The sequence below is a fragment of the Eleutherodactylus coqui genome, chromosome 2, assembly GCF_035609145.1.
Source record: "Eleutherodactylus coqui strain aEleCoq1 chromosome 2, aEleCoq1.hap1, whole genome shotgun sequence".
Lineage (NCBI taxonomy): Eukaryota > Metazoa > Chordata > Amphibia > Anura > Eleutherodactylidae > Eleutherodactylus > Eleutherodactylus coqui.
The window spans coordinates 120,711,081-120,736,240 of NC_089838.1; the positions used below are offsets into that span (position 1 = coordinate 120,711,081).

Genomic DNA, 25,160 nt, shown 5'->3' on the forward strand with positions numbered 1-25,160 from the left:
TTTTCACCCAGGCGGCCCAGGTCCACCTCCCAGTATGGGAAACCGGCTTGTTTTAAGCGCTGCAGAATAAGTTGGCGCTATACATATAAAGATTATTATTCTTTATTATGCTTACTGGTCTAATGTTGTGATAACTAGAATCTGCAGTGGATTAAAATGCCTTTTTTGCTCCCATTTTTATTTCTCGCAGTCTTCTTCTCTTTTGTTGCGCCTTGTTTTGATATATTTTGAGTGATGACAAAATTGGTAGTAAAGATTATATAAGACTTTAAATGTGTTCAAATGGCTTTTTATTCATTTTCCCTAAGACTATAAAAATATGGGCTTTCCACATTTACTGCATGTTTTTCCTTATTAAAAAAATACCATAAAATCCTAGATTATGTGTTCTACATTATTAACAATGGCTCTTGCAGAGAGTATAGATTTAGCTTAGTTTATCTTTGGTTCCTGTCACTGTCTAATTAAGTTTTTCAATTTAATACCACAAATTCCTATCCCTGCAACAGAGATGGCCAATCCCTTTGCTTGGGACAACTTCATTTAATAAATGAAAATTTCAGTGTTGACAACGTATCTTCTGCCTCATATTAATATATCCATTCCTAAGTCTAAGCCTGACTGTCCCTTATGTATTGACTATTTTCTGTTAAAGGCGCAGAAAAACAATTTCTGCCTAATTATATTTTCATACTTGTTAAAATGTTACTTTCCTGCGATACATACACTTATGTGGAGGCAGGCCCTTAGATTTCATGTGGACAGTGGAAAATTTTATTTTCACATTCCTTGTTCCCTAGGTTTTTCTTTATACAGTGTTATTCCAAGAAGACATCTGTAGTAAGACAAACTTCAGCCAGCTAATTAGTCCAAAATGACTTCATAAGCGGAATTTCATTTTACTGAATTAATTTCTTTAATGTACTTAAATTTAATTAACTGTAAATTAAAAATAGAGTTCCAAATATTAACCTCTGTATTAAGAGATATTAGTTCTGATATCCTATCCGTTTTCATTTATAATATAATATTTTAAAAATCTACCTAAAATCATTTGATCAGTCTTGCTTTTAAATTGTTTTTTATTATTTTATAACTAAACATTTTTACAGAAAAACCCATCAAATAGGATAATAAAAATCAATAGAAAAACACACTCTTACCTAAGAAACCATCCCATTTATAACCACTTGGAGACGAAAAAAAGAAAAAAATCATACTGTTCTTAATCATTATTTATTCTCTATCCTATATAAGACATCTATTTTGATCCAAATGGTAAGGAGGTCATTCAGAGTCCACATATATCTATGATGTATTTAGCAACTTAGTGACCACCAAAGTGTGGTTTTATGCATTACAATAAGGGGCCTTAGCCTAGGCCACTGTAAATACATGGTGTCCTAGTCTAAGGTCGGAATGGGAGTTAGTAGGTTCCTGCCCTAATGGTTAGGAGTGGAGAAACCTCTAATCCCAGCTTTTTAACCTCTTATATGCCACATTCAATAACAACCATGACATGCAAGTGGTTGATGGAGAGAAGGCTCCCTGTTTTACCCATCGGTACCCTGCAATGCAATTGTATGAGGCCTCTGGGTTTACCATCTAAGACAGCATACTAGACCCTGCCTCTGGCAAAGTTACTTGATGTATAGGGTCAGATTTATGAAACTGTCTAAAGGCCCATTTACACCAGCCGATGATCGCTAAAAATTGCTAATCAACAATCATTTAAGCGATAATCGTTGTATCTAAATGTGCGCCCATCGTGTACTTTTCGGGGACTGCTAGCTGATCGTTATATTCAGTTCAACCTAAAAATTGTCAGTCAGCCTTATTAGCAGTTATCAGGGAGTGCTGATAGCATTGTTTCCTCCTAGAGAACCAAGGATCCGAGTGCAGATAATAGCCCTCTGGCTATTAACTGCATTCAGCTAGGGCTTCATTTGCACACTTAATTGCTATTAAGTAGCTGAGTAGCTACTTAATAGTTTATGCAAAATGATCCCTCAAAGCTGTCACTCAAACTGTTGTTTGAGCAATCTTTTAGCAATCATCTGCTGGTGTAAATAGGCCTTAAGAGTGCGTTCACATGTTGCTGATTACCTGCAGATTTTGTCACAGATTTTGGTGCAGATCTGTAGCAGATTTAATTCTTTCAATTGAATTCAAATTGAAGGGGTGTAATCTTTTGAAGATCTGCACCAAAACTTGCAACTAAAGACTAATTTACACACATATCTTTCAAAAGATTGAAAGATCAGCAATCGTTTTGCAGAAAGTACAGGCACTAATTGCTAATTGTACTAATTGTACTTTATTAGCTTCATTTGCATGCAAATGAACTTCAGGGAACTGTTACAGAACTCAGAAGGAGATCTGAGCTCTGTAATTAGCTCCATTGTTTAGCCACGGGCTCCCCATGGAGAATTCAGCACCATGGACAGCAGACACAGCATGCGGTCCTGCTTACAAGGTGTCCTGCCTGATAACAGCTGTAATAATGTTATCAGCTGTAATCAGCTCTCCATGGGCAGATTACAGAGTGGGTCCTGCTTATCAGCTGTTCTGCTGAACAATGGTTTTCAAGCAGAACTGAAAAACGTTGTTTGGCTGAACAGTGAAAGACAGGCACATCTAGACATAACAATTAACACTCAAAATATGGTTTCTAAATGAATTTTGAGCGATAATCATTGTGTCTAAATGGGCCTTAAATCTGTAGCAACTCACTGACTTGTGAATGTACCCTAAAAGAAAAAAATGTCTTTGTGGTGCATAGTTCCTCCAAATTCCAATGCAGTCAGCAGCACACAATCTGCAATAGCCCAAGTGGCCAAGAACTTACATGCTATGCCAACAGTGAGCCAGAGCCAAAGCATCCACATATGCTGTCATGTTGTCATTGTATATTGAGCTTGACAAAGACCATACAGGTTGAAACGTCGCATTGATTGATGGAGGAATAAAAGGATATTATAATTTTGTACCATTTTGATGCTGCCACCTTCTTGGATTATTTATTTGTTGTGCATAGCAACCAATCACAGCTCACCTTTTATTAATTATAGTGCTCTTTGGGGTTCAAAGACAAGGTGTGATTAGTTGCTATAGGTAACAAAGACAGTTTTCCTTTTAGTGAATGTCATAAATCTGCCCTGTAAAGTTAAAACATTATCAATTTGGCTACAAATACTGCTCTAGTGATTCTTCACCTATTATTGATGTTGATTTTAAGATCCATATATTATGCACTATGTTATTTCTATTTGATAATAGTCTTGCAATTTAGCAATTACCTGTCAATACGACATATAGGACACACACCACCACAATAGATGGATCAAGTGAATTTTACCAATTAATGTTCTTCTGGGGAAAAGCTTAGTCTCCCCTTTACTAATCTTACATACAAATATGGATATGTAAAGCAATGTATGCATGGATGATAAATATAGGTCTTGCCCTATCTTTGGACGGAACAATGCAGGAGGCTACATAGACTCCTATGGGAGTCTGAGAACCATCAGAAAAAGATAGGGAAGGGAGTTTAGCAGCGGCTAGTGCTGCTAAACACTGACAGGTGCCTCTAGTTGAGGCATTTAAAAGTCATTAAAGTAGTTCTGCCAACCGAGGGATTTCGGGGCTGCAGTATGTTTTTCATGCGAATGGCAGGAAAAAAAAATCACAAAAAATAGCCATGACTTGGTTTTGGCTAATCTGTGATCATCTAATTTTTAGCAGAGATAGTCGCAATTTTATTGTGCATCTAACTTTGCCAAGAAATGTCTCTCATGTAAAAAGGGTCCTAAAACTGTAAATGAGACACCCAGCTATGTGATGTGGCAGAAAATGGAACTTACTTGTATGTTATAAAAAATGTGAACCTCCCTCTTTTCAGTGATATGCAGATTGTGTACCTGTCTTTTGTAGTTTGTTTGTAATTAAATCAAATCCCTCATTAGTATTGTAGCACTACAGTGATGTTAACAGAGACTGGAAGGACGAATGCACACGACCGGGTCGGATTCCGCATGCGGCAACCCGCAGCGGAATCCGATCCTGTGCCCAGCCACTGACCCCCATGTACCTGTCCGCAGTCTTTTTTATCTGTATGTGGATGTGACTGCCAGTGCGCCGGCACACGTGCGCAGTGCAGATAATGCGCGTTGTAGCTCGGCGATGACTCAGAATCTGCAACCTTTTTGCAATTTCATTGTGGAAGACCCGCTGATTGGACGGCTTCCATTGACTTCAATGGAAGCCGTTTGCATGGAATCCATGCTAAAATAGAACATGCTGCAATTTCCCCTCTGCAAGCGGAAATTTTGCAATTGATTTCCGCTCGTGGACAGTAAAAAGCGATTTTCAATGGCATGTCTATGAGCAGGTATTGCTGTGGAATCAGGAGATGGATGCCCACTCCGGATTCTGCAATGCAAATACGCCCGTGTGCATTTGGCCGTAGTGCTTAATCAGATGAGTATGCAAGCTACCATTTTTTAAAATCCTGGAAAATCCCCTTTAAATAAAAAGCAGTGAATTGAAAAGGCTGCAGTTTACTACAAAGTATATGTGAAAGAGTTAATGCTTATTAATGGCCTTGGATTTTTTGTAAATGATACGACAAAGGTTCTATGAAAGGACTTAGAATCCCCCTTTACTTCGGTTTCATGTTCATGGCTCTGTAGCCAGTTACCATGCAGATTTGAAAGTTGTTTTTTTTTTTGCTCTTCTACCATTCTGTCATATTATAGGAAGACGAAACTGCAGAATATACATATACATTTTATTCTCTAGAATATTTTGCATGTTAATAGATTTTTCTTCATTTTTTTTCTATTGTGACTAGGAATAAATCTTTCTATTAAACAAATAATGACATTTTTGTAGCTAGCAGAAATGCTGAGCTGAATAGCCATTATACACGCTATGCTTTTATAACTAACATACCCCTATCTTCTTCCTAAAAAAAAAAAATTGTTATTGGTTCTCATACAATATTCATAAGCACGAACAACTGCCTTTTTTACTGACCTGACCTTGGAGCTGTTCGAGTGGAAATTAGTTTTTTCCTTTTTTTTTTAACGTGAAAATGCCTTTATAGCTCTGGTTTCTTGTGAAAGCTGAAAACTCATTTTGGGGAATTGATGAGGACAAATGTGTGTTTATGTCTCAAAGCGGCAAATAAACCGAAAAGAACAAAATACCTTATGCTGTACTTTATCAGTCTGAGGCTATGTCTTATGTCTTTCCATTTTTAATTGCTGACAGGGTTTTCCAGACACTGGAGAGACAGATATATGTCACATCAACATTGTACCTTGAATTAATCAAGACCTTTAAGAATCTATTAGAACGTAAAAGACTTGAGTTGTTAACCAGTAAGAACAGATATCTGGTTGGGCTTGAAAAATTGGATTTTGCTTCTTCACAAGTAAGTAAAAATGTTTTTGCAGCTGATCAAGGTATTACCCTTCCTGCTGTTTCGACTCAAGAAGTACACATTAGGAGTTAAGCTTCCAGAAAGCATGTTATGAACATGGGTTGAAATTAACGGTAGCCTAGGGTTATAAAAAATTCTAAGCAGATGGCCCAAATTTCTTCTGTTTTTAATTAGATTATAATGTACTCTCATTAGTAAACAGAGCAGCAAGACTGACACTGAAATCACAAGAGCAATTTTAACTTCCTCCAATGTAAATGGAGAATAAACTTGTGTGATGGCATTACTTGTTGTGAGAGCAGCATGAGTCGCAGTCACTTGTTACCGCTTTTGGATACCATGCGAAATAAAAGTTTTTAGACCACATCAGTTAACACAGTGGATAAAGATGGCAAAGTCCCAAAAATCTGTTTGCAGTTCACTCAATGGAAGTATAGAGTTTATTAATTAAGGTAAACTAACTATTTTCCCCAAAGTGCAATGCAGAAGTATAATATACCAGCTTACATGTGCCATACTCATTTTTTCTTTTAATGTACCTATCGTCTTTGTATTTCTTGCCTCAGTTGCGAGCCCCTCGTGAATGTACAAGTTAATGGATATTGGCACAGCATATGAAATGGCTGTCAGAGTATGAATGTAATTGGCACACTTTGCTGCCTATGTATTTTTAGCATTTTATGAATGTTATTGTATCCCATGAAATGTTACCTAGGAAAAGACTGAACAGAATTAGAGGATAGAATTTCTCTATGTATGTCAGATTAGAAGACTGTATTAGCCATGTGAACACTGCTCTATATCTACATGAGAATACACTAAAGTCATGAAAAGTAACAAGCAAATTCATAAAGTCATTAATGTTTAAGGAAAGGCACTGCTCCTTCATGAGGAAATGGTCTCTGAAATTGACTAGGTTCTTTCTGTCAAGGAAAATTGGCCACCTGCCCATCAGCATGGCTGAAAACTACCTTATTCAGTACAAAATGCTTCACTTTTTTGACATGGTATTTCAACTATCCTTGAATTTTGAAATGTGTCCATGTCAATTTTGACTTGGTGAACATTTTCATCACTATAGCGCAAACATTTCCTTGTAATTCTGTCATTTTTGGTATAGCTTTAACTACATTACACGAGGTGTTGGAATTATCTATCTATCTCATATCTATGTATCTATCTATCTATCTCATATCTATGTATCTATCTCATATCTATCTATGTATCTATCTATCTCATATCTATGTATCTATCTATCTCATATCTATCTATCTATCTATCATCTATCTCATAACTTTCTATCTATCTATCTCATATCTATCTCATATCTATCTGTCTATCTCTCTATCTCATATCTATCTATCTATCTATCTCATATATATCTCATATCTATGTATGTATCTATCTATCTCATATCTATCTATCTATCTCATATCTATCTATCTATCTCATATCCATCTATCTATCACATATCTATCTATCTATCTCATATCTATCTATCTATCTATCTATCTATCTATCTATCTATCTCATATCTATCTATCTATCTATCTATGTCATATCTATCTATCTATCTCCTATCTATCTCTCTATCTATCTCCTATCTATCTATCTATCTATCTATCTATCTATCTATCTATCTATCTATCTCATATCTATCTATCTATCTATCTATCTATCTATATCATATCTATCTATCTATCTATCTATCTATCTATCTATCTATCTATCTATCTATCTCATATCTATCTATCTATCTATCTATCTATCTATGTCATATCTATCTATCTATCTATCTCATATCTATCCATCTGTCTAGGTCATATCCGACATATGTTACAGAATTCTATACATTAGATTTAGTATTCTGTGTATGACTTAGCTCTATGACTTAGGGAGGAATGAGATATCCATTTGACATGGTAGAGTAATATAGAGAGGTGTAAACCATAGCATGGGCAATGGATTAACCAATACAGTTATTGTACTTGTTGATATTTCAAATGTGATAAATTTTGACCTAATTCTACACTGAGTGATATACTATGAAAGACACCCTTTATTAGGTATGCCTTTACTTATACATGGTTATTTATTATTTTGAATTTAATAGTCAATGCAATAAGACTTACTTTCCTAAAAATATGCAGGAAAGCCAAATTCATGGTTAGGCTCCCCCTTGGGCATCCTCCAGCTATTTGTTAAGTGTTTTTCTTTAGCATTTGAGACCTTCAGCTAATATACAGAATATAGTAGGTGTCTTAAATAAACTCACATACTAAAATGAAGTTTTATGAAATAAGAGTAATCATTACCAAAAATACAAAGAGTGTTCATAGCATGGTTGAAATAACACCTATGACATATATAACCTTAACTGGGTTGTCCATTCAAGATTTTTCTTGATCTTTACAGGTCTCCTTAAGGTTCATTTCCTACTGATGTTTTAAGCAGTGGGAGTTGTCAGCAGAAAATGTCTACATAACTGAAATAGCCTATTCCTAAAATCTGAGTTTTCTCCATTTGTTCTATCTAGTGCAATAAAACGATGCACATCCTATATTAGACTTCTTATCTATCTAAAAAACAGGTCAACCTGTATTTTTCCACCAGTTCAAAAGCAGCTGGTTTTATGCAATAAATTACACTGGAATTCGGAATTATTGCCTTCATATCGATTTTGACAAGAATATCATGAGTGAAAAATAACAAAATTATAAGTAGACTCTTAGACCTATGTATGTTTCTCAAGGCTTCTAAGCCAAGTACCCTTGGGTGGGTACCTCCTAGAAACGTGGCATTCACTTTTTTGTGGTACACATACCACAGGATGAGAACATAGGTCTGTATCTAGCTAGCTAGCTATCAACTCCTCCATTGCTGCCCCATCCTAAATCAGTCTATCTATCTATCTATCTATCTATCTATCTATCTATCTATCTATCTATCATCACTTGGTTGGAGGGACATACATGATTTTGTTGTGCTTTTCCAACTATTAAGCATCATAGTAGGCCAATTAGAAATCATGTGTTATATTAGCACCCAAATAAAATGGAGTTCTGACATCCCTCTTCTATACTGTTGGTTCTTTTTTTGTAAGTTGGGCAGTTTTCTTATTTGCAGATTAGTTGAAACTAGCAGAGCAGAGATGATCATTTCTAGTTCTCCATTTGTGACATAAATCTTTTCATATGTTTCACACATCAGGAAGATTTACATGTTGTTTTCAAAGTATAATTATTACTAGAGATGAGCGAGCACCCAAATGCTCGAGTCCGCGTTATTCGAGTCGAGCTTTTCGTAAAATGCAAGAGCTCTCTCTCTCTCGCCAGCCAGCCAGAAAATTTGTCAATGACGTGCGCTGCGGCGGGGAGGGGCCAAAACAGGCACGTCACACTGGGGAGGAGCCAAAAACTGGGGCGGGGTCGAACATGGCTTGATGCTCGTTCGAGTAACGAGCACCATCAAGTACGCTAATACTCGAACGAGCATCAAGCTCGACAGAGTATGTTAGCTCAAATCTAATTATTACATGTAAGTAACTTCATAGGGTCAAGAGTGTTCAGATCAGAATTTAAAAGAAGCTCGGAGTTTCTTCATGTGAACTTTGATAAAATTGTCATATGCTTACAATTGTTCGGAGAAAAAGCTGGTACATGTGCAATACAAACGTAAAAAAACATTAAAAATAAATAATATCAACTATTGGGAAGACGTTAATGATAATGTTCCATTTTTGTGAAAGCAGAAAATGCGAGCCGTAACAAAACAATCCATGATCCCTTTTAAACAACATGTTTTCGGATGAAAGACCATTAATTGGATCGAGACGGTGTGATATTTCATAGTAATATTTGGTTTCAAACCTTTTCCATGTTTTTATATTTGGCCCATCAGATTGCAGTCATGCAACAAGAGTTGACAGAGCTAAAGCCTATGCTGATTGAACGAAGTGGGGAGACGGAGGAGCTGGTAAACATCATTGCAGATGAGACTTTGGAGGTGGAAGCGGTTAAAAGTTTAGTTGAAGCAGATGAGGCAACAGCTAACAAGGCTGCTTTGGAAGCCAAAGCCATTAAGGTATGTTGACATAACATATGCAAGCTTCACAGGGGACAGCATTGTAAATTAGATTTAATATTGATCAGGCAATACACAATCAAGAAAATTGGACACACATGTCTTTGTAAAAACTGTGGCAGTGAATTGAGTGTTAAAATTAGAACTGAATATGAGATAGACAGAGGCTTGCCTGCTGCTGACATGATGGAGGCTATTGATCAAAAGCACAGCAAACTGCTGCAAGTTTGCTCATTATGGTCCCTGTTGAATTATAGGATTTATCATTTTGTTTACTAAGAATATTAAGCTCTACTTCAGGAATGGAATGCAAATTTATTATACAAGGATATACTGAAGGTTTCTGTAAGCAGATGCGCAGTGCATAATGGACACAATTCTATTACACTAGGAATGCTTTTTAATAAGAGATTAGAACAGCGCTGTCTCCATTGGATACTGCTGCTATAGGATACGCGCTTGATAAGATCATAGGGAAATGATGTGCAAACGTTGCATTTTTCTGTGAGTTCTTCTCCTTGTATGCGGTATACGGGTATTTAAAACCATACAGGAACACTGGATTATGCTAAGTAATAAAAAAAAGACTATGTAATGAAGGTAAAAGCTTAAAAAGTGAGCTTTAGAAGAATTTCGACTGGAAAATAAAATTCGCCAATGATTATTTTAGGTTCTAATTTGGAGTAAGTTGAAACAAACACATTTTCACTCATTAATTATAACATAATAACAGTTATTATATATATGAATTAAGACATACACTATTTTTTTTTAATGAAAACTCGATTGCCTCTGCTCTGCCTCTGGCGCAAGTGACTGTTTTTCTGAGGAGTTGGTAATTACCATTGAAGGTGCAAGAATATTAAGCCTTTTGTGATATAATTAAATACTGTTTTTTATGTGTTATTTCATTTCACTTACAGAGTTTAATAAAAAATCAATCAAGAAAGTTAAAAACCAAGGAGCAGAAGTTAGCATTATCAACAGCAGCAGCATGAAAACCCACTCTAATGGAAGGTCGCTTGTGATTTTTGGTCAACTGCATAAATCTATGGGACCACTGATATCTAGTCAGAGTGGGGGATACTAGAAATCAGTTTGTATTACCTGAGATGTACTTCAGTGCTGATGGGGTGATACTGCAGGTATCAGCTTGATGGATTGTTATCCTCCTCCCTGGTGCTAGCACCTGCAGAAACTCCATGGATTCTGAAAAAAAGTATGCTTTCCATCCAATAGAACTTACAAAGTCTTTCAATGGGGTTGATTTATGAATTATAAAGTTAGAAAAGATGGCCTGACAGTAATTTTACATTAGAGTTTGATTAAAAACTTTGTACTACTTGCTTTCCGCAGTTTCAACATATCACTGTACATAGACACTACAGTCTAAAGGCTCATTTACACTGGACAAATGACAGGCAAATGATGCCCGACACTTGTCCTCGCACATACTCGCTACCATGCTGCTGCACAGGAGCGAGTATCGCTGGCTCGCCCACAGCGCGGCCAGCAGGGAGGCTGCAGGAGATTTCACTCCTCGCTCTCCCCCGCCCCTCTCCATTCACTTAACATAGCGGCCGTTCAGTACTGAACGGCTGCTGCTTACACTGAACAATCATCATTCAGGATTTTATGCAGCTTAAAATCCTGAACAATGATTCAGTGTAAACAGCAGCCGTTCAGTACTGAACGGCCGCTATGTTAAGTGAATGGAGAGGGGCAGGGGAGAGCGAGGAGAGAAATCTCCTCTAGCCACCCCGCCTCCCTGCTGAGCGAGCCAGCTATACTACACACACATGGGAGTGAGTTTGTGCAAAGACCAGTGTCCGGCATTGTTTGCCCAATATTTGTCCAGTGTAAATGGGCCTTTAGTCTTAGTTGGAGATCCATCAGTAAGGTTGGACTGATGGCTTACTCTTCAGCTCTTATATTCTGCATTTTCTATCAGCTAATTTCTGATTTCCAACAAAGAAAAAGTAGCTAATAAGAACTCTTTATGAGAGTAGAGAGCAAAGGGAAACTAAGCCAACAGTCCAACTCACTGACAGATCTTCTATTGAGACTGTGGTTACTTTTACATGGAAGAACTAAAGGGTGCTTAAGCAGCCAACAGTCATCCCAATGATTTTGCTCCTGTTCTTTAACACAGGAGTGATGATCACTCACTGAATGGAGCTGGAGTGCACCGAGGATGCCTGCTGGCCACCTTCCACCATTCAAAGTAAACAGGCACATAGATGAACAAAATAGAAAAAATACTGTAAAATATGCTGATACATGCACAAAAAAGCCTAGTTAATACTACAAAAAAGTTGCTTTAAGGCGTGTGACATTATTGCTGGAGTGAGAAGGCAGCTAGTGTCTCTTCCAATTTGGGTTTAGCAGAAATCAGTATATATGGCTGCCTGGGGCCTAAATGGGTGAAATAAAGATTAAGAAATATAACTTTTTGTCAAACCAAAATTTACAGCATTGTTATACATTCAATGGCCAATATCACACAAGTATATTACGGATTAATTTGTGTACCAGTTGTATGGATGAGTGTTCTGGCTAGATTGAGAGTCTCCTGACCTGAACTAACACATAACATCATAGATTACTATGATCTTGTGAGTTGGAGTCAGTAGACCTATGGTTTGGCAGGATACTTATTAAATTATAACTGCATAAATACACCTGTGTTACGTTCATGCAAAACCGGCCTAAGGCCCAATGTCCACAGGCAGATTTGATTTGTGGAATTGTGTTCCTCGTGTGGGAAGATCCACAGTTCAAAGCCCATAGGGAAGCATAGATGTCCACACTTCAATTTACACATGCGGATTTGTTTTCTGGATTCTGCATGTGGAAAACAAATTGCAGCATGCTCCACTTTAGTGCAGATTCCATGTGAACAGCTTCCATCGAAGTCAATGGAAGCCATCCAATTCGTGGCCCATCCGCTCTTGACATTGCAGACAGACCACGCATTCCACGGGAAAGCAGGAGTTTAAAAAAAAACATAACTATACTGCACATGTGCGCCGGCCGGCACTTCTGCACACATCCGTAGTACAGAAAAAGACAAGTACAGGTACGCGGGGTTGCCAGCCATGGGCAGGGTTGGATTCCGCTGCATCCGACCAACTGGAATCCGACCCGCCCGTGGACATGAGGCCTTAGACACATACCATGTATCATTTTGGGTTAAATATTTATAAATCTCTCATAATGAACAAATCCTTTTTTCACATTCCTACCAGCTCTAATACCAATAAGTATGTACTCCCATTACCATGTTCATGAAAGCAAAGTGAATACATTGTTTTCACACATTGGAAACTTTATCATTGCACCAAACAAGAAGCTAAGTATAGTATGCTACACAAAGCAAAGCATGAACTGTAATTACATTTATATAGCAAGAGCAAGTAAATGTTTTACATTGTCTTGTTCTCCGGGTCAGAGGTAAGTATGGAATCATTTAGAAGGGCGCTTGAGCTTACTTCTTTTAACTTTATTATGTTGCATAAAATGATTTTAGCTGACCTGTCTTAACTGCGCAGTCATTCAAATGTGGTAAAGCTGTGACATACATCTATGACTAGAGATGAGCGAGCATCCAAATGCTCAAGTCCGCGTTATTCGAGTCGAGCTTTTCGTAAAATTCGAGAGCTCTACTTGAGTAATGAACCCCATTGACTACAATGGGAGACTCGAGCATTTTTGTATGTGGGACACCAGGTGCCAAGCTTTTTTTTTTCTTTTTCCTAGGTTCGTCTCTCTCTCTCTCTCTCTCTCTCCCCCCTGCCAGACCAAAAAGTTGCCAATGACGCGCGCTGCATCGCGGCAGGGAGGGGCCAAAGCAGGCACGCCACAGCGGGGATGGGCCAAAAACTGGAGCGGGGTCGAACGCGGCTTGATGCTCGTTCGAGTAACGAGCACCATCGAGTACGATAATACTTGAACGAGCATCAAGCTCGACAGAGTATGTTCGCTCAACTCTAGTCATGACATTTTGTTTTGTGCTTCACATTATAAATATGGTTCCTACATTCACAGTTGGATGATGTGTATGGGAGTTCTGTTTTGTAGTTATCAAGAATAATGGGCTTTCAGGTTTCATTTTGCTTCATAAACCAAGTATTAGCTTGCAAATAGTTGCTTATTGTACTAAAATGTAACAATAGCTGCTAAAGGGTATTTTGCAAAGGTTCCTTTATGAATGAATTGGGAACATTATTTTGCATCTTTTTTAGTTTGGAGGGCCATTTTTATAATAAAGATTTTAAAAAATTGAGGTGCTTTACCTGTGATAAGTGTGACAACATGCTAAACAGTATATTAGTCCAGTTAGTATAAAATAGCTTGATGAATAGTCAATTTTTTGTGGAGATGGAGTTTAAAACAAATTGAGCCCCATTTATCAAAACTAGCCTTTGCGTCCATAGAAATCAATCACAATAGGCTTCCTTTTCTTAAACTAGTCTACCAATCTGCTGCACTGTGATTGGTTGTTATGGGCAGCAAGGACAGTTTTCTCTTAGACAGTTTTGATAAGTAAATGCCAATATTTTGTGCTGCTGAGTTGCAAGATAAAGTAAGTGAACCCTTTGCAATTAATTGAATGTCTGCATTGTTAGCTAATAAAATGAGGTCTAATTTTTATTTAAAGGGGTTTTCCAGGGAGAATACCATTGATAACCTATCCTCCATATACTAGCCAGCGCTTGTAACTGCAGGCACAGCTATCATGGATTTACTCACCCAAGGATAGGTCATCAATAGTATTCTCCCTGGAAAACCTCTTTAAGTTACAATTATAGACAAACACTATCTAACTAAACTAATACCACTCAAACTGTTCTATTGTTTTTCTTTTAATGAGCACATTGAGTAAACATCCAAAGTGCAGGGAGGAAAAGCAATTGAACCCTTAAATTTAAAAAAAGCTGTAGATTCCTATTTAGTAACAATCACCTCCACCAAACATTTCTTGTACCTGCAAATAGTATTTTCACAACGAGAATTTTTTTTACTATTCCTCATTTCAAAATGTATCAATATTTCTGGGATGCCTTGTGTACATAGCCCTCTTCAAGTCACGAGACAGCATCTCAATAAGCTTGAGGTCAAGACTATGACTTTTTTTTCAAAGCACAGATCTTTTTCATCCAATCTTTAGTTGACTTACTTGTGTGCTTGGGGTAATTCTCTTGTTACATCAACCAACATTTCTTCATCTTGAGGTCATGGACTGCTGTCCTGACAGTCTTCAGTAAGATGTTTTGATACACCTTAGAATTTATTGTCTACTCAATGAATGCAATACCTCCAGGCACTCAGGCAGCAAAGTTGCCCTATAACATGATATTCCCTCTGCCATGATTCACAGTTGGGTGGTTTTGGTATGGATGTACAATGTTCTTTTACCTCCAAACTTTGTGTTGCACATTTCTGCTAAAAATTATACTACTGTCTCAGTCGTTTGTAGAATGCTTTCCAGGAAGTGTTGTGGAACATCCAGGTGGTCTCAGGCAAAGTTGAAATGTAATGCAATTTACTTTTTGACAGCAGTGGCTCGAATCCCTTTATAATGCCCTACCGTAAACACCATTCATGTTCAGTGTTTTTCCAATAGTGAAGACACTAACTTGGCTTTTGCAGTTTGTAGAGTCTCCATAAGTCTTCCTTTTACCCTTTGGTTCTTCTCACCTCATTCAAGATTGTCCATTGTGTAGTGAGTTTAACAGGAAGCCAACTTCTATGAAAAGTAGCAACAGTCTTGCCTTTTTGTCCATTTTGAGATAATGGGCAGATTTACTAATACAGTCTAATAGCTAAACAGTGAAAAATTAGGCCAGTCTTAAAATGTGCTAGATATACTACAGTGGCTGTGCTGAATGCTACATTTGTCCGATTTTAAGACTAGTCTAACTTTATACTACCTGTTAGCTGACTTAGTTTATGACAAAAATGGCAAATTTTTTTGTGCAATTTTTGGCACACAATATTGTATTTAGGCAATCCCCACATTTTTACATGTCTATCCATAAATTGACACACACTTCAGTCTCTAGCAATGCTTTTTGTATCCTATTCTTGCTCATGCATCTCTATAATGCATCTTCTGATGCCTTCTGAAAGTTGTTAACATCAAGGCATAGTTTGCTCCAGACTATCAAATCTCATCTCCTTGTTTGAAACATCTTTTGCAAATTAGTTCTTGGAGAAGTAATAAACACATTTACTTTCCCATCTCAAGTTTCCAACCAAGAGTCCAACTTTTCTATATACTTATACTGTATTAATTATGCTGACAGCTTAGTATCAAATTCTGCAGATATTGATATCTTGGTTTGTAACCCATGTTCAATGTAATTTGTACATTGTTTGAGAAGAACATGACTCAGTACTGAGCCCTCTGATATCCCAGTTGCACTGTGTTTCAGCCGATGTACAATTAATGAGAAACCTATTACTTTCCTATTACAGTTATCAAATATAAACTCAGCTGCATGCATTTTCCTCCAATCCCAGCATTCTCATTTTTGCGTCAACTTTTATGTGGAACAGTAACAGTATCGAATGTTTTTCAAAAATGTAGACACCCACAGTCCCCCAAATTCAGTCATCTTACACCGATCCAGTTTGAACATAACTCTTCATAGATAAGATTGTTTTAACAAGACTAGACTCTTTAAAGTTAACTTTATAGGTCGATTATTCCCAATCTCAGCATTTTTTGAAATATTGCCACTACATTTGCTATATATCAATCCTGAATAACAGACCTTGTCATTAATGAGCCCTCAAATATTAGAAATAATGCTCTGTCTATCACAGTATTTAATTGCTGCAGGATATATGGGTGTATGCCATCTGGACAGACTCTGCATTTCTTTTTGGGTTAGGCAGGTGACATTTGATAGAGAAGTTTATGTTATCACTGAGCATTGCACCTGACATTTTATTTTCCACTGTAAAGACGACAGAAAAGAAGACATTTAAAAGGTTAGTCTCTTCCTCATTTCCTCCAAGTATTCCACTTAGATTACATTTGAGAGGGCCAGCACTTTCCGTTTTTAATAGGTGTATTTGGAAAAAAAAGATTATTTTTTATTATTTTTACTTTTTTTGTAGTGGGTCTCTCAGACTTCAGCCATGCTCTTTTTATTTAGTACTTGTTTTTCATAGTTATTAATTGAACCAAAATGTGCTCACTTTGGATATACACATATCCCCACATTCTTGTAAACAGTAATATAACACCTGCAAAATAGACAAACACAATTTGTTGAGTATACCTAAACATCACGGCACCAATTAAAAACCTTCAACCTATTGCTTGCTTGTTGATTTCCATATTACAAAAGGTAGTGAGTGACATTGGCTTATTTTCACATTTTCATTATTTTTTTCAAGTCAGTTGGTTTTGCTATTTACTGCCATATAGGCATTTTCCTATCAATTGCAGAAGTGAATTTCTGTAAGGCGGTTATTAATGTAAATGAATAATCAGACAACTCATGGAACTTAGTGTACATGTCAAGGGTACCTACGAGGGGGTGATGATAAGTATTGAGCCTTACCCAGAAGAAATTGAGCTAGGAAGCTGTAAATTGCAGGGTGTACTTGTGTATTTGTTTATATTCAATGATGCAAAAATCAACTACCTATGATTTTAACATATCTTTTTTTCCGGATCTCCAAAGACGTTCAGTGTGGAAGTACATAGGACCATAATCAAGTTCCTCTTTTCTTCAAGGGAAAGGTGTAAAGCAGATCCATGATGAAATGTCACAAACTTTGGGTGACAGTGGCCCTTCATAGGCAACAATTAAACATTGGGTTGTAAATTTTAAAACTGGCCATTTGGGTGTTGAAAGTGAGAAACTCAGTGGAAGACCTGTCTCCGTCTCCTTGCCCGCAAATTTGAAAGCCATCCATGACATGATCATCGAGGACCGTCGAATATCAGCCAAAATTATTGCTATATATCCTGGAATATCACGTCAGAGAGTTGGTGCCATTATCCACAATGACTTGGGGATGAGAAAGCTTGCAGGCAAATGGATCCCGAAACTTTTGACAACCAAATAGAAGAGGAAACATGTGGAGACATGAGTGGCTGTTTTGCAGCATTTTGCAAGAAATTAGTCAGATTTCCTGGACAAACTGGTAACTGGTGATGATGGATCTACTGTTATGATCCAGAAACAAAAGAACAGTCTAAGGAATGGAGGCACAGTGATTTCCACAGGCCAAAGAAGTTCTGTGTGCAAAGGTCAGCACAGAACCAAATGGCAACCATTTTTGGGAATAAAAAGGGAGATCTGCTCATGGCCGACCTCCCAAAGGGTGCAACCATCAATGCAACATATTACTATTTGTTATTGACATAGCTGAAGCAAAATGTTAAGGAAAAACAGCGAGGAAAGCCCTCTAAAGGTGTCATCCTGTTGCATGACAATGCCCCGTCACACACTGCAGGTGGCAGTATTGCAAAAATGACCTCCTTAGGATTATAACTGATGCCCCATCAACCCTATTCACCTGAACAGGCTCCGTCTGACTACCATCTGCTCTCCAATTTTAAAAAACACCTAAAGGGACAACGGTTTGGGAGTGTTTTGGAGGCAACTAATGCTGCAAATGAGTGGTTTGACCATCAGTCAGAATAATTCTATTTGCATGGACTTAAAAAATTGCAGGAGAAATGTTGCAACTGCATTGACATCCTGGGGGAATATGTAGAATAGTCTGGCAGTTTCAGCTTCCTAGCTCAATTTTTTTCTGGGTAAAGCTCAAAATTTATCAGCTCCGCCTCATATGTATAATATAGACATAGCCAAACCAAAGAGGCTTAAACTATGAAATATTCCTACAATATGTCATACCTTTATGATTTGTTGCAGTTTAGCCTATGGCATCCTGATTGATCTGAGGAATGAAGGGGTGCTGCAGTTCGATCGCTTTTATTTTGCCTATACAGCAGCGCTCTATCTACCTACTGTGCAGAGAATTGCAACACGGCCTCATTCAAGTGAATGTAACTGTGCTGCATAATTCTCCACAGCCTATTTCAAGAGTTGTGTTGTACAATGAAAACTTTTAGGGGAATAGAGCAATAAGGAACCTTTCACACAGGCTGGAAATACGACGCATGATGCACCACAAGCTACAGTGAATTCTACATCAAAATCCACAGGCTACCTTTGGATTTTGATGCAGAATTGTAAATGGCTTAAAACCTGCCTGCAATTCTGCATCAAAATCCACAGTTAGAGCGGTGGATTTTGGTGTGGAATTCCACAGCTACGGAATTGTGTGCGTCTTGTGTTCTAATTCCGGCTTTTATGGACCGTTCATATGTGCAGAATATTTCTGCAAGATAAACCTACAGAGGCAATTTAGGTGTACCTTGCAGAATTATTCCACATGTGTGAAAGGTTCCTAAATCAACATTGCAGCCTCTTCATTCTCAGGATCAGTGGGAGGTCCCAAAGGTCAGACTGCCACCAATCATAATGTGATGACATACCCTAGTGATATGCCTTCACTTTATCAGAAGAGAATACCCCTTTCAGAAGGTGGACAACTAAAATGAATGAATGTATGGGAGCCCTAAGACACAATACTGAGTTACATTGTTGCCTTTTACTTTGCTTTGGTATTTGGATTCCTCTCTCTATAGCTAATCGCCTATGATTTAAATTAAAAGGATTTTACAATGTATTTATTTTTAAAAATCCTGCTGCTCATGGACAAAAATAACAAAAGATAAGATACATGGATAGCGGCACAACCAGTACTCCAACTGACAAAGCACAAAGACAGGTGCAGGATCCTTAATTGGTCCGGACTCAGGGATCCATTTGCATACCTTCATAGATACTCAATGAGTGGATCAGCACAAAGGAGTTTCTTCATAACATGTGTAACTTTATTCCACAGCAAGACATGAGTTGCAATGTTTTGACCCGCCTTGGGTCTTTTCAAGCATGCTTGAAATCAAAAGAATCAATACTCACTTCTCACAGGTCCTAACATATCCAGTGTGGCAGCTCCATTCTCTGAATCAGGTCCGTATTGACAGGCTGCTGTCAACTTGTTTAAGACACATCAAAGGCTGCTACAACCAATCACAGACCTCAGTATTAAACCGTTAGTTACAGCACTCGCAATAGGCTGGCAAAAAGTAAAGCAAGTTCTCTTTAAAAATGATCTATCATGTCCTCTTGTTAGCATGGCCAGCCAGGTAGCTTTGCAGCTGTGGCCCTGCTAACTCCAACGATGTTTTTCCTTTGTTCATACATACCCCCATTCCCTTGTGAATGCTCTGCTTATATTTGGCTCCTGGTACTGTGAATGGGTCAACTGGGTGACCCTTCACCATTCAGTGTTAATGGATGACATCAGACATGAATAACAGTGAACAGGGGAGACTACCTACTTGACAAATTCACAGCGCCAGGAGCCAAATCCAAAGAGAGCCCATACAGGCATGAGTATGGAAAAAGAAAGACATTGTTGAAGTCAGTGTGGCTACTGATGCAAAGCTCTGTGGCCAGCCCTGCTGACATGTAGGCAGGATAGATCCTCATATTACTTTTTGACAGCCTTTTGTAAGTACTATAATTAAGGGGCTGTAGCCCCATCTGGCCACGGACCCAACATTACTACTCTAAGGCCTGAATGATCAGTCCACCCATATCTATAAACTGTCTAAGACATTAAACAGCCGTTATAAAAAAAAGTGCATAGAATAGTTTTGTTAGACAGAAAGGACAGAATAGTTGGCTCATTTTCAATATTTCTTATTTACAAGATTAGTCATTTTATTAATGCTTTTAACAGTGAAATATATTTGTTCGTCATCACTTCAACAATTTTTCTTCTTATCATCCGAGTCAAGAAGAGTATTAGAGTCGTAAGTAAAAATGGCCTTTGTGTATTATGCAGCACAAAAGCATTAAATCTAGTAATATCTCATAGTCTGCATCTGACACCCATTGAGATAAGAATAAACTATAACTAAAGCTAGATGTGTTCCATCATCATCGCTCCTATTTCATCTCAGCTACTCGGTACAACAATGCCTGTAAGCTACAAGTCAGCATGGAGCACAATAAAACAACAATGGCATTCTAAAAGTGTGTTTAACTGGTATATTTAGGTATGCAGAACATCTCCTTTACCAGGCAACCTGAGGTTACAGATAGAACTGTGAAAAAGAACCGAAATTCTATGGAAATAAGTTCACATTTAGCGATAATATTAATAAAGGTTTTACACGTCATGATTGTTTATGAAATGATGTACTTTCTTAATTTCCCATAATTAATTTTCGCCAATTTCCTATTTCATCACATTAGCCAGTCAGCCTTAATGCAATACAATGGTAGCTGTCAAAATATTTTACCCAGTTAATAAAATGCTGCCATAGAAAGCAACATTTTCATTTTAGATGAGAAAGCAACAGCATAAATATTGAACACGTTGACACTAATTGACAAAGATTTCTGGTTTTCTAAGCATCATCACAAGTGGCTAGCATTCATGCTGGCACGCAGAAATATAACACATTAAATCACATTTTATTGTCACACGTAATGACCTTTAAATAACTTTGAGGAAATGCAATGTGTTGATAAGAGCCTGGTAATGGTGCCTGGTCATATATTACTTGTTTGCAATATGGGAACACTTAAATGCATGAGTTATTATTAATAGACATTGCATATTCTTTCCTTCTCTCTCTTTTGATCAGTAAATGATTAAAATAAATTGCTGCCCTTATAAATGCCTGCAAAACCAGCTGCTTGTCAAATAGGCAGGCTACATAAATAATCTAAATATCACAGCAGTGTTATAGGTTATTCATTAAAGTAATACAGCATGTAAGAAGCAAAACGCATTTAGGAAAAAAAAATGGAAAAGTTTACATGGACAATAAATTGACAATATAAATATATAATTATGTAATTTTTAAATGGAATAAGGTGGTGTACCTGAAGCAATAGACACAATACACGACAATAGGGGGCTCTGAAATTCTGGCTTGTTGTAAGGGTAAAAGACAAACTTACCCATAAAACGTCAGGTAAATCTGAATGATTTATAGCTATTGATCTTTTTCTTCTAACTGGACTAATCAATTTAGGCTCCACTGAGTTATATATTCATGGTCAGACAATGACAACTTAACCCCTTAAGGACCAGGCTGTTTTGTACCTTAAGGACACTTTTTAGGGATTTTACCCATGTGGTGGTTTTACTGCCCTATTTTTTTTCCTTTAGCTCTCAAAATTATTTTTGCTGTGTTATTTTCCATGACACATAGGGCTATTATTTTAATATCTTGTTCACAGACTTTTTTTCTCCATTTTTTAGTTTTATTGCGGGTAAAAAGCCAAAAAAAAGATTTTTTTAACTTTTTTAGTTATTTTTTTAAAATTAGTATATTTACGCTAAAATAAAGTATGGGAATGGGTTCCTCATTTTGTTTCGGATGTTTTGATATACAATATGTATGGTTTGGGATTACAGGGCGCTTATAGCGACAGTTTTGGTTGTGTCAGTTTTAGGTTATTTTCTTTCTTATATATTGTTGTTTTATTCTGTAATTTTGTTTTACTTATTTATATACTTATGTTTTTTTACTGTCTATGTCCCCCATGACATCATGCAGGACCTCTGGGGGACATTTACATGGTTTTTTTTATTTGACACTCTCCTACTGTAGCTGGGGCATCCATAGGAGCCCCAGTTACAGGTGAAAACAACCCCTGTAGTGACATTAGTCACTAGCAGAGCTGGTCAGGATCTAGTAAGACCCTGCAGCTCTGCTATAGCATGGAATCCCGGCAGTCACATGATCCCCGGGCTCCCATAGTGAAGGTTACACTTCCACTGTCACTTTTCAGTACACAGTGCTCATTGAGCGCTGTGTACTTGGGGAAAGGCAGAAATGGTTAAAAACTCCTCCTCTGGGTTATCAGCTGTCACTAACAGCTGACAACCCGTCCTGTCTCTGATTGATTGCAGAGACAGGAGGCTTAAATGCCTGCCATAATTTTACATACGCCTGGGCTTTAAGCCCAGGACCAGGTGCCATATATTTACAGGGCCTGGCCCTAAATGGGTTAAGCTAGGTTGACATAATTTTCATGCTTATTTTTGGTAGGATTGCTTCTAATACTCCACTAAATATATGCCACAAACATATTGCAGTATGCCTATATATGATTAGACACAAAGACAGGTATACCAGCTCTCCTACCTGGTCTGGATGCACGACTGCGTTCAGGTAGACACCAGAGTACATCTAAGAAAAAGAAACCCAAGTATAAATGAATAATTCCTTATTGATGAACTTCTATAAAATCCAAAGATAGAGTTGATTTCTTACGTTTTTCAAGCATGCATGATGCTGTTAATCATAGCATGTTCATGCACGACTGAAACATGTAAGCCATCAACGCTATCTATCTTTGGATTTTATGGAGATTCATCAATCAAGCCTTATTTGTTTATACTGGGGATGCTGCATTTCCTTTTCCAGTATATACAAACCATTGCTTATGCCCGACATATTGAATTATGCTACATAGATTTTTTTGTTGTTTGCATACATTCATGTTGAATATCATAGTCAACTAAGGCAAAGAGACATCTTCATATACTGGTCTAAAAATGCAAACATTCTGGATATATTTCATTTGTATTCAAATCTGTACTGATTTTTCAAGGTCTGTGATTTGTTACTATTTCATCAGGATTTCTTCAGTGCATGTCTAGTGTCTACTCAGTGCATTGCCTGCCCTTAAGGGGTTGTCCAGTTGTAATTTAACTTTTTACAATTCAAGCCAAATGTGTTCAAACAGTAAAGCAAAATGGGGTAATTATTACCCATTCTCAGTTTCCACAATCTAGCCCCACTGTTCTCAATGTCTCTGCTAACAGAGTAAGTCAGGTGACTGCTGCCTGACAATCAGAGGCCGCAGTGTCACTGCCCATTCTCCTGGCATTGGCACTGTAATCCGAGGCACCATGATGCCCGGAGTGCCGAGGTGTGATACTCCAGCTTCTGATTGGCAGACAGCAGTCACCTCACTTCCACTATCAACAGAGATCAGGAGAAAAGCAAGGCTGCAGAACTGGATTACGAATGCTGAGGATGGGTAAGAAGAACCTTCTGTATTATGGTTTTTAGACATTTGGCTTGAATTGTTAAAAAATTAAATTGCAACTGGATAACCCCTATAAAAAGGTTTAGGCTTCATACACATAAATGCATGCATTTCGGCTGGTTACATGGTGTGCAAAGCAGAAACATATTACTTACTGTACTGCAGCTGCTTGACATTGCAGATGGGCTGCGAGTACCCGCGTCATTGCCTAGTGACGGCGCGGGAAAGACAAATATTTTTTAGTTTAAATCTGTACTGCACATGACCGAGCGTCGACGGTCAACCGCAGTACAGAAAAAGCAGGTACGTGGGGTCGCTGGCTGGGGTCACAGCCAGATTACCCTGCGGAAACCCGCGTGTAGGATTCAGATCCCTTTTTGTTCCATAGAGTGATTAAAACACAAAAGGGAATTTTGCAGATACACATAGTTAAGCTAGCCTCTCCAGGAGAAAGATAGCATGCACAGTACAGAATACACTCTCTATACACAACAGTATTTTTTTGTATTTTATGCAAGGCAAAATACTCTGTACACATAGTACACCCCTCTTCAAAAAATATGAAAGGCAACTTCTGCTGGAATCTCTTTAGAGTAATCAAATTTTTTTTCACTATTATTCTTTTTTTTTTTTTCAATCCTTCCCAAAAATAGTCATTTTTGCCCTGGCGCTGCTTAAGTTCAAACACATACACGTCAAGTGTGACACCATAGCACCAAGCACATGCACAGAGGCATTTGTTGTTGGACACCAGATGAGAAACTCTTGCTATAGTGCTGATAGGCTGGCTGATCTGCCTATTTTCTCAGTCAGCCTATCCGTGTCATTCCTCGGGTACTTATTCCAGCTTCTCTATGCAGAGGATGCCAATAATGCAGTTGTATTCTACATGTCATCCAGCTTGTCTCTACCCCATTTATGAATCTGTAGGCCATTTTCCTCGACAGGACTGGACGGACGGACAGTTTTAAGCCTGAAGCATATGCATTAGTCAACCTCATAGAGCACTGCAGAGCATGTTGATGTACATTTCCTATAAAACTTTAAAGTTTACTGTTCTCATAACTCTTCTATTTTATCACTGTGTGTGATGCCTATGCCAGGCAGCCTTGCTCCTGACCATCTTCCTTTTGCAGATGGGTCTAATTAATTTTAGCAGCTACAAGGCTATGATTTTGGAATAGAGTCAGCCAGCCTTCATAGAAATGCATAATCCCTGTTTTCTCCTCACTCGCCCCTCTATACTCTTACTGCAACCTAATAAAATTAGGTAATATATCAGTTTTTTTACATTACCATACATTTTAAAATATATCAAGAAAACATAACCAGTATATCAAATTGAGGGGAACCGAATCAATATGTCCATAGTAGATTCTTAAAATCCCGCTATGAGAGAGCTTCTTGACTTTGTACATTTCTTTTCCTACGGTAGGACACCGCAGTGGATC

The 25,160-nt window shown here is 37.8% G+C and overlaps 1 protein-coding gene across 1 annotated transcript in view; it reads left to right on the top strand.

The window, feature by feature from the left end:
- The window catches only part of LOC136610023 (dynein axonemal heavy chain 3-like), a 1,175,415-nt gene that overhangs the window by 918,571 nt on the left and 231,684 nt on the right, over positions 1 to 25,160 (top strand). Inside the window, exons 58-59 of the mRNA XM_066589293.1 lie at positions 5,275 to 5,437; positions 9,347 to 9,529. Of these exons, the coding sequence (XP_066445390.1) occupies positions 5,275 to 5,437; positions 9,347 to 9,529 (346 nt within the window). The remainder of the gene's footprint in view (positions 1 to 5,274; positions 5,438 to 9,346; positions 9,530 to 25,160) is intronic.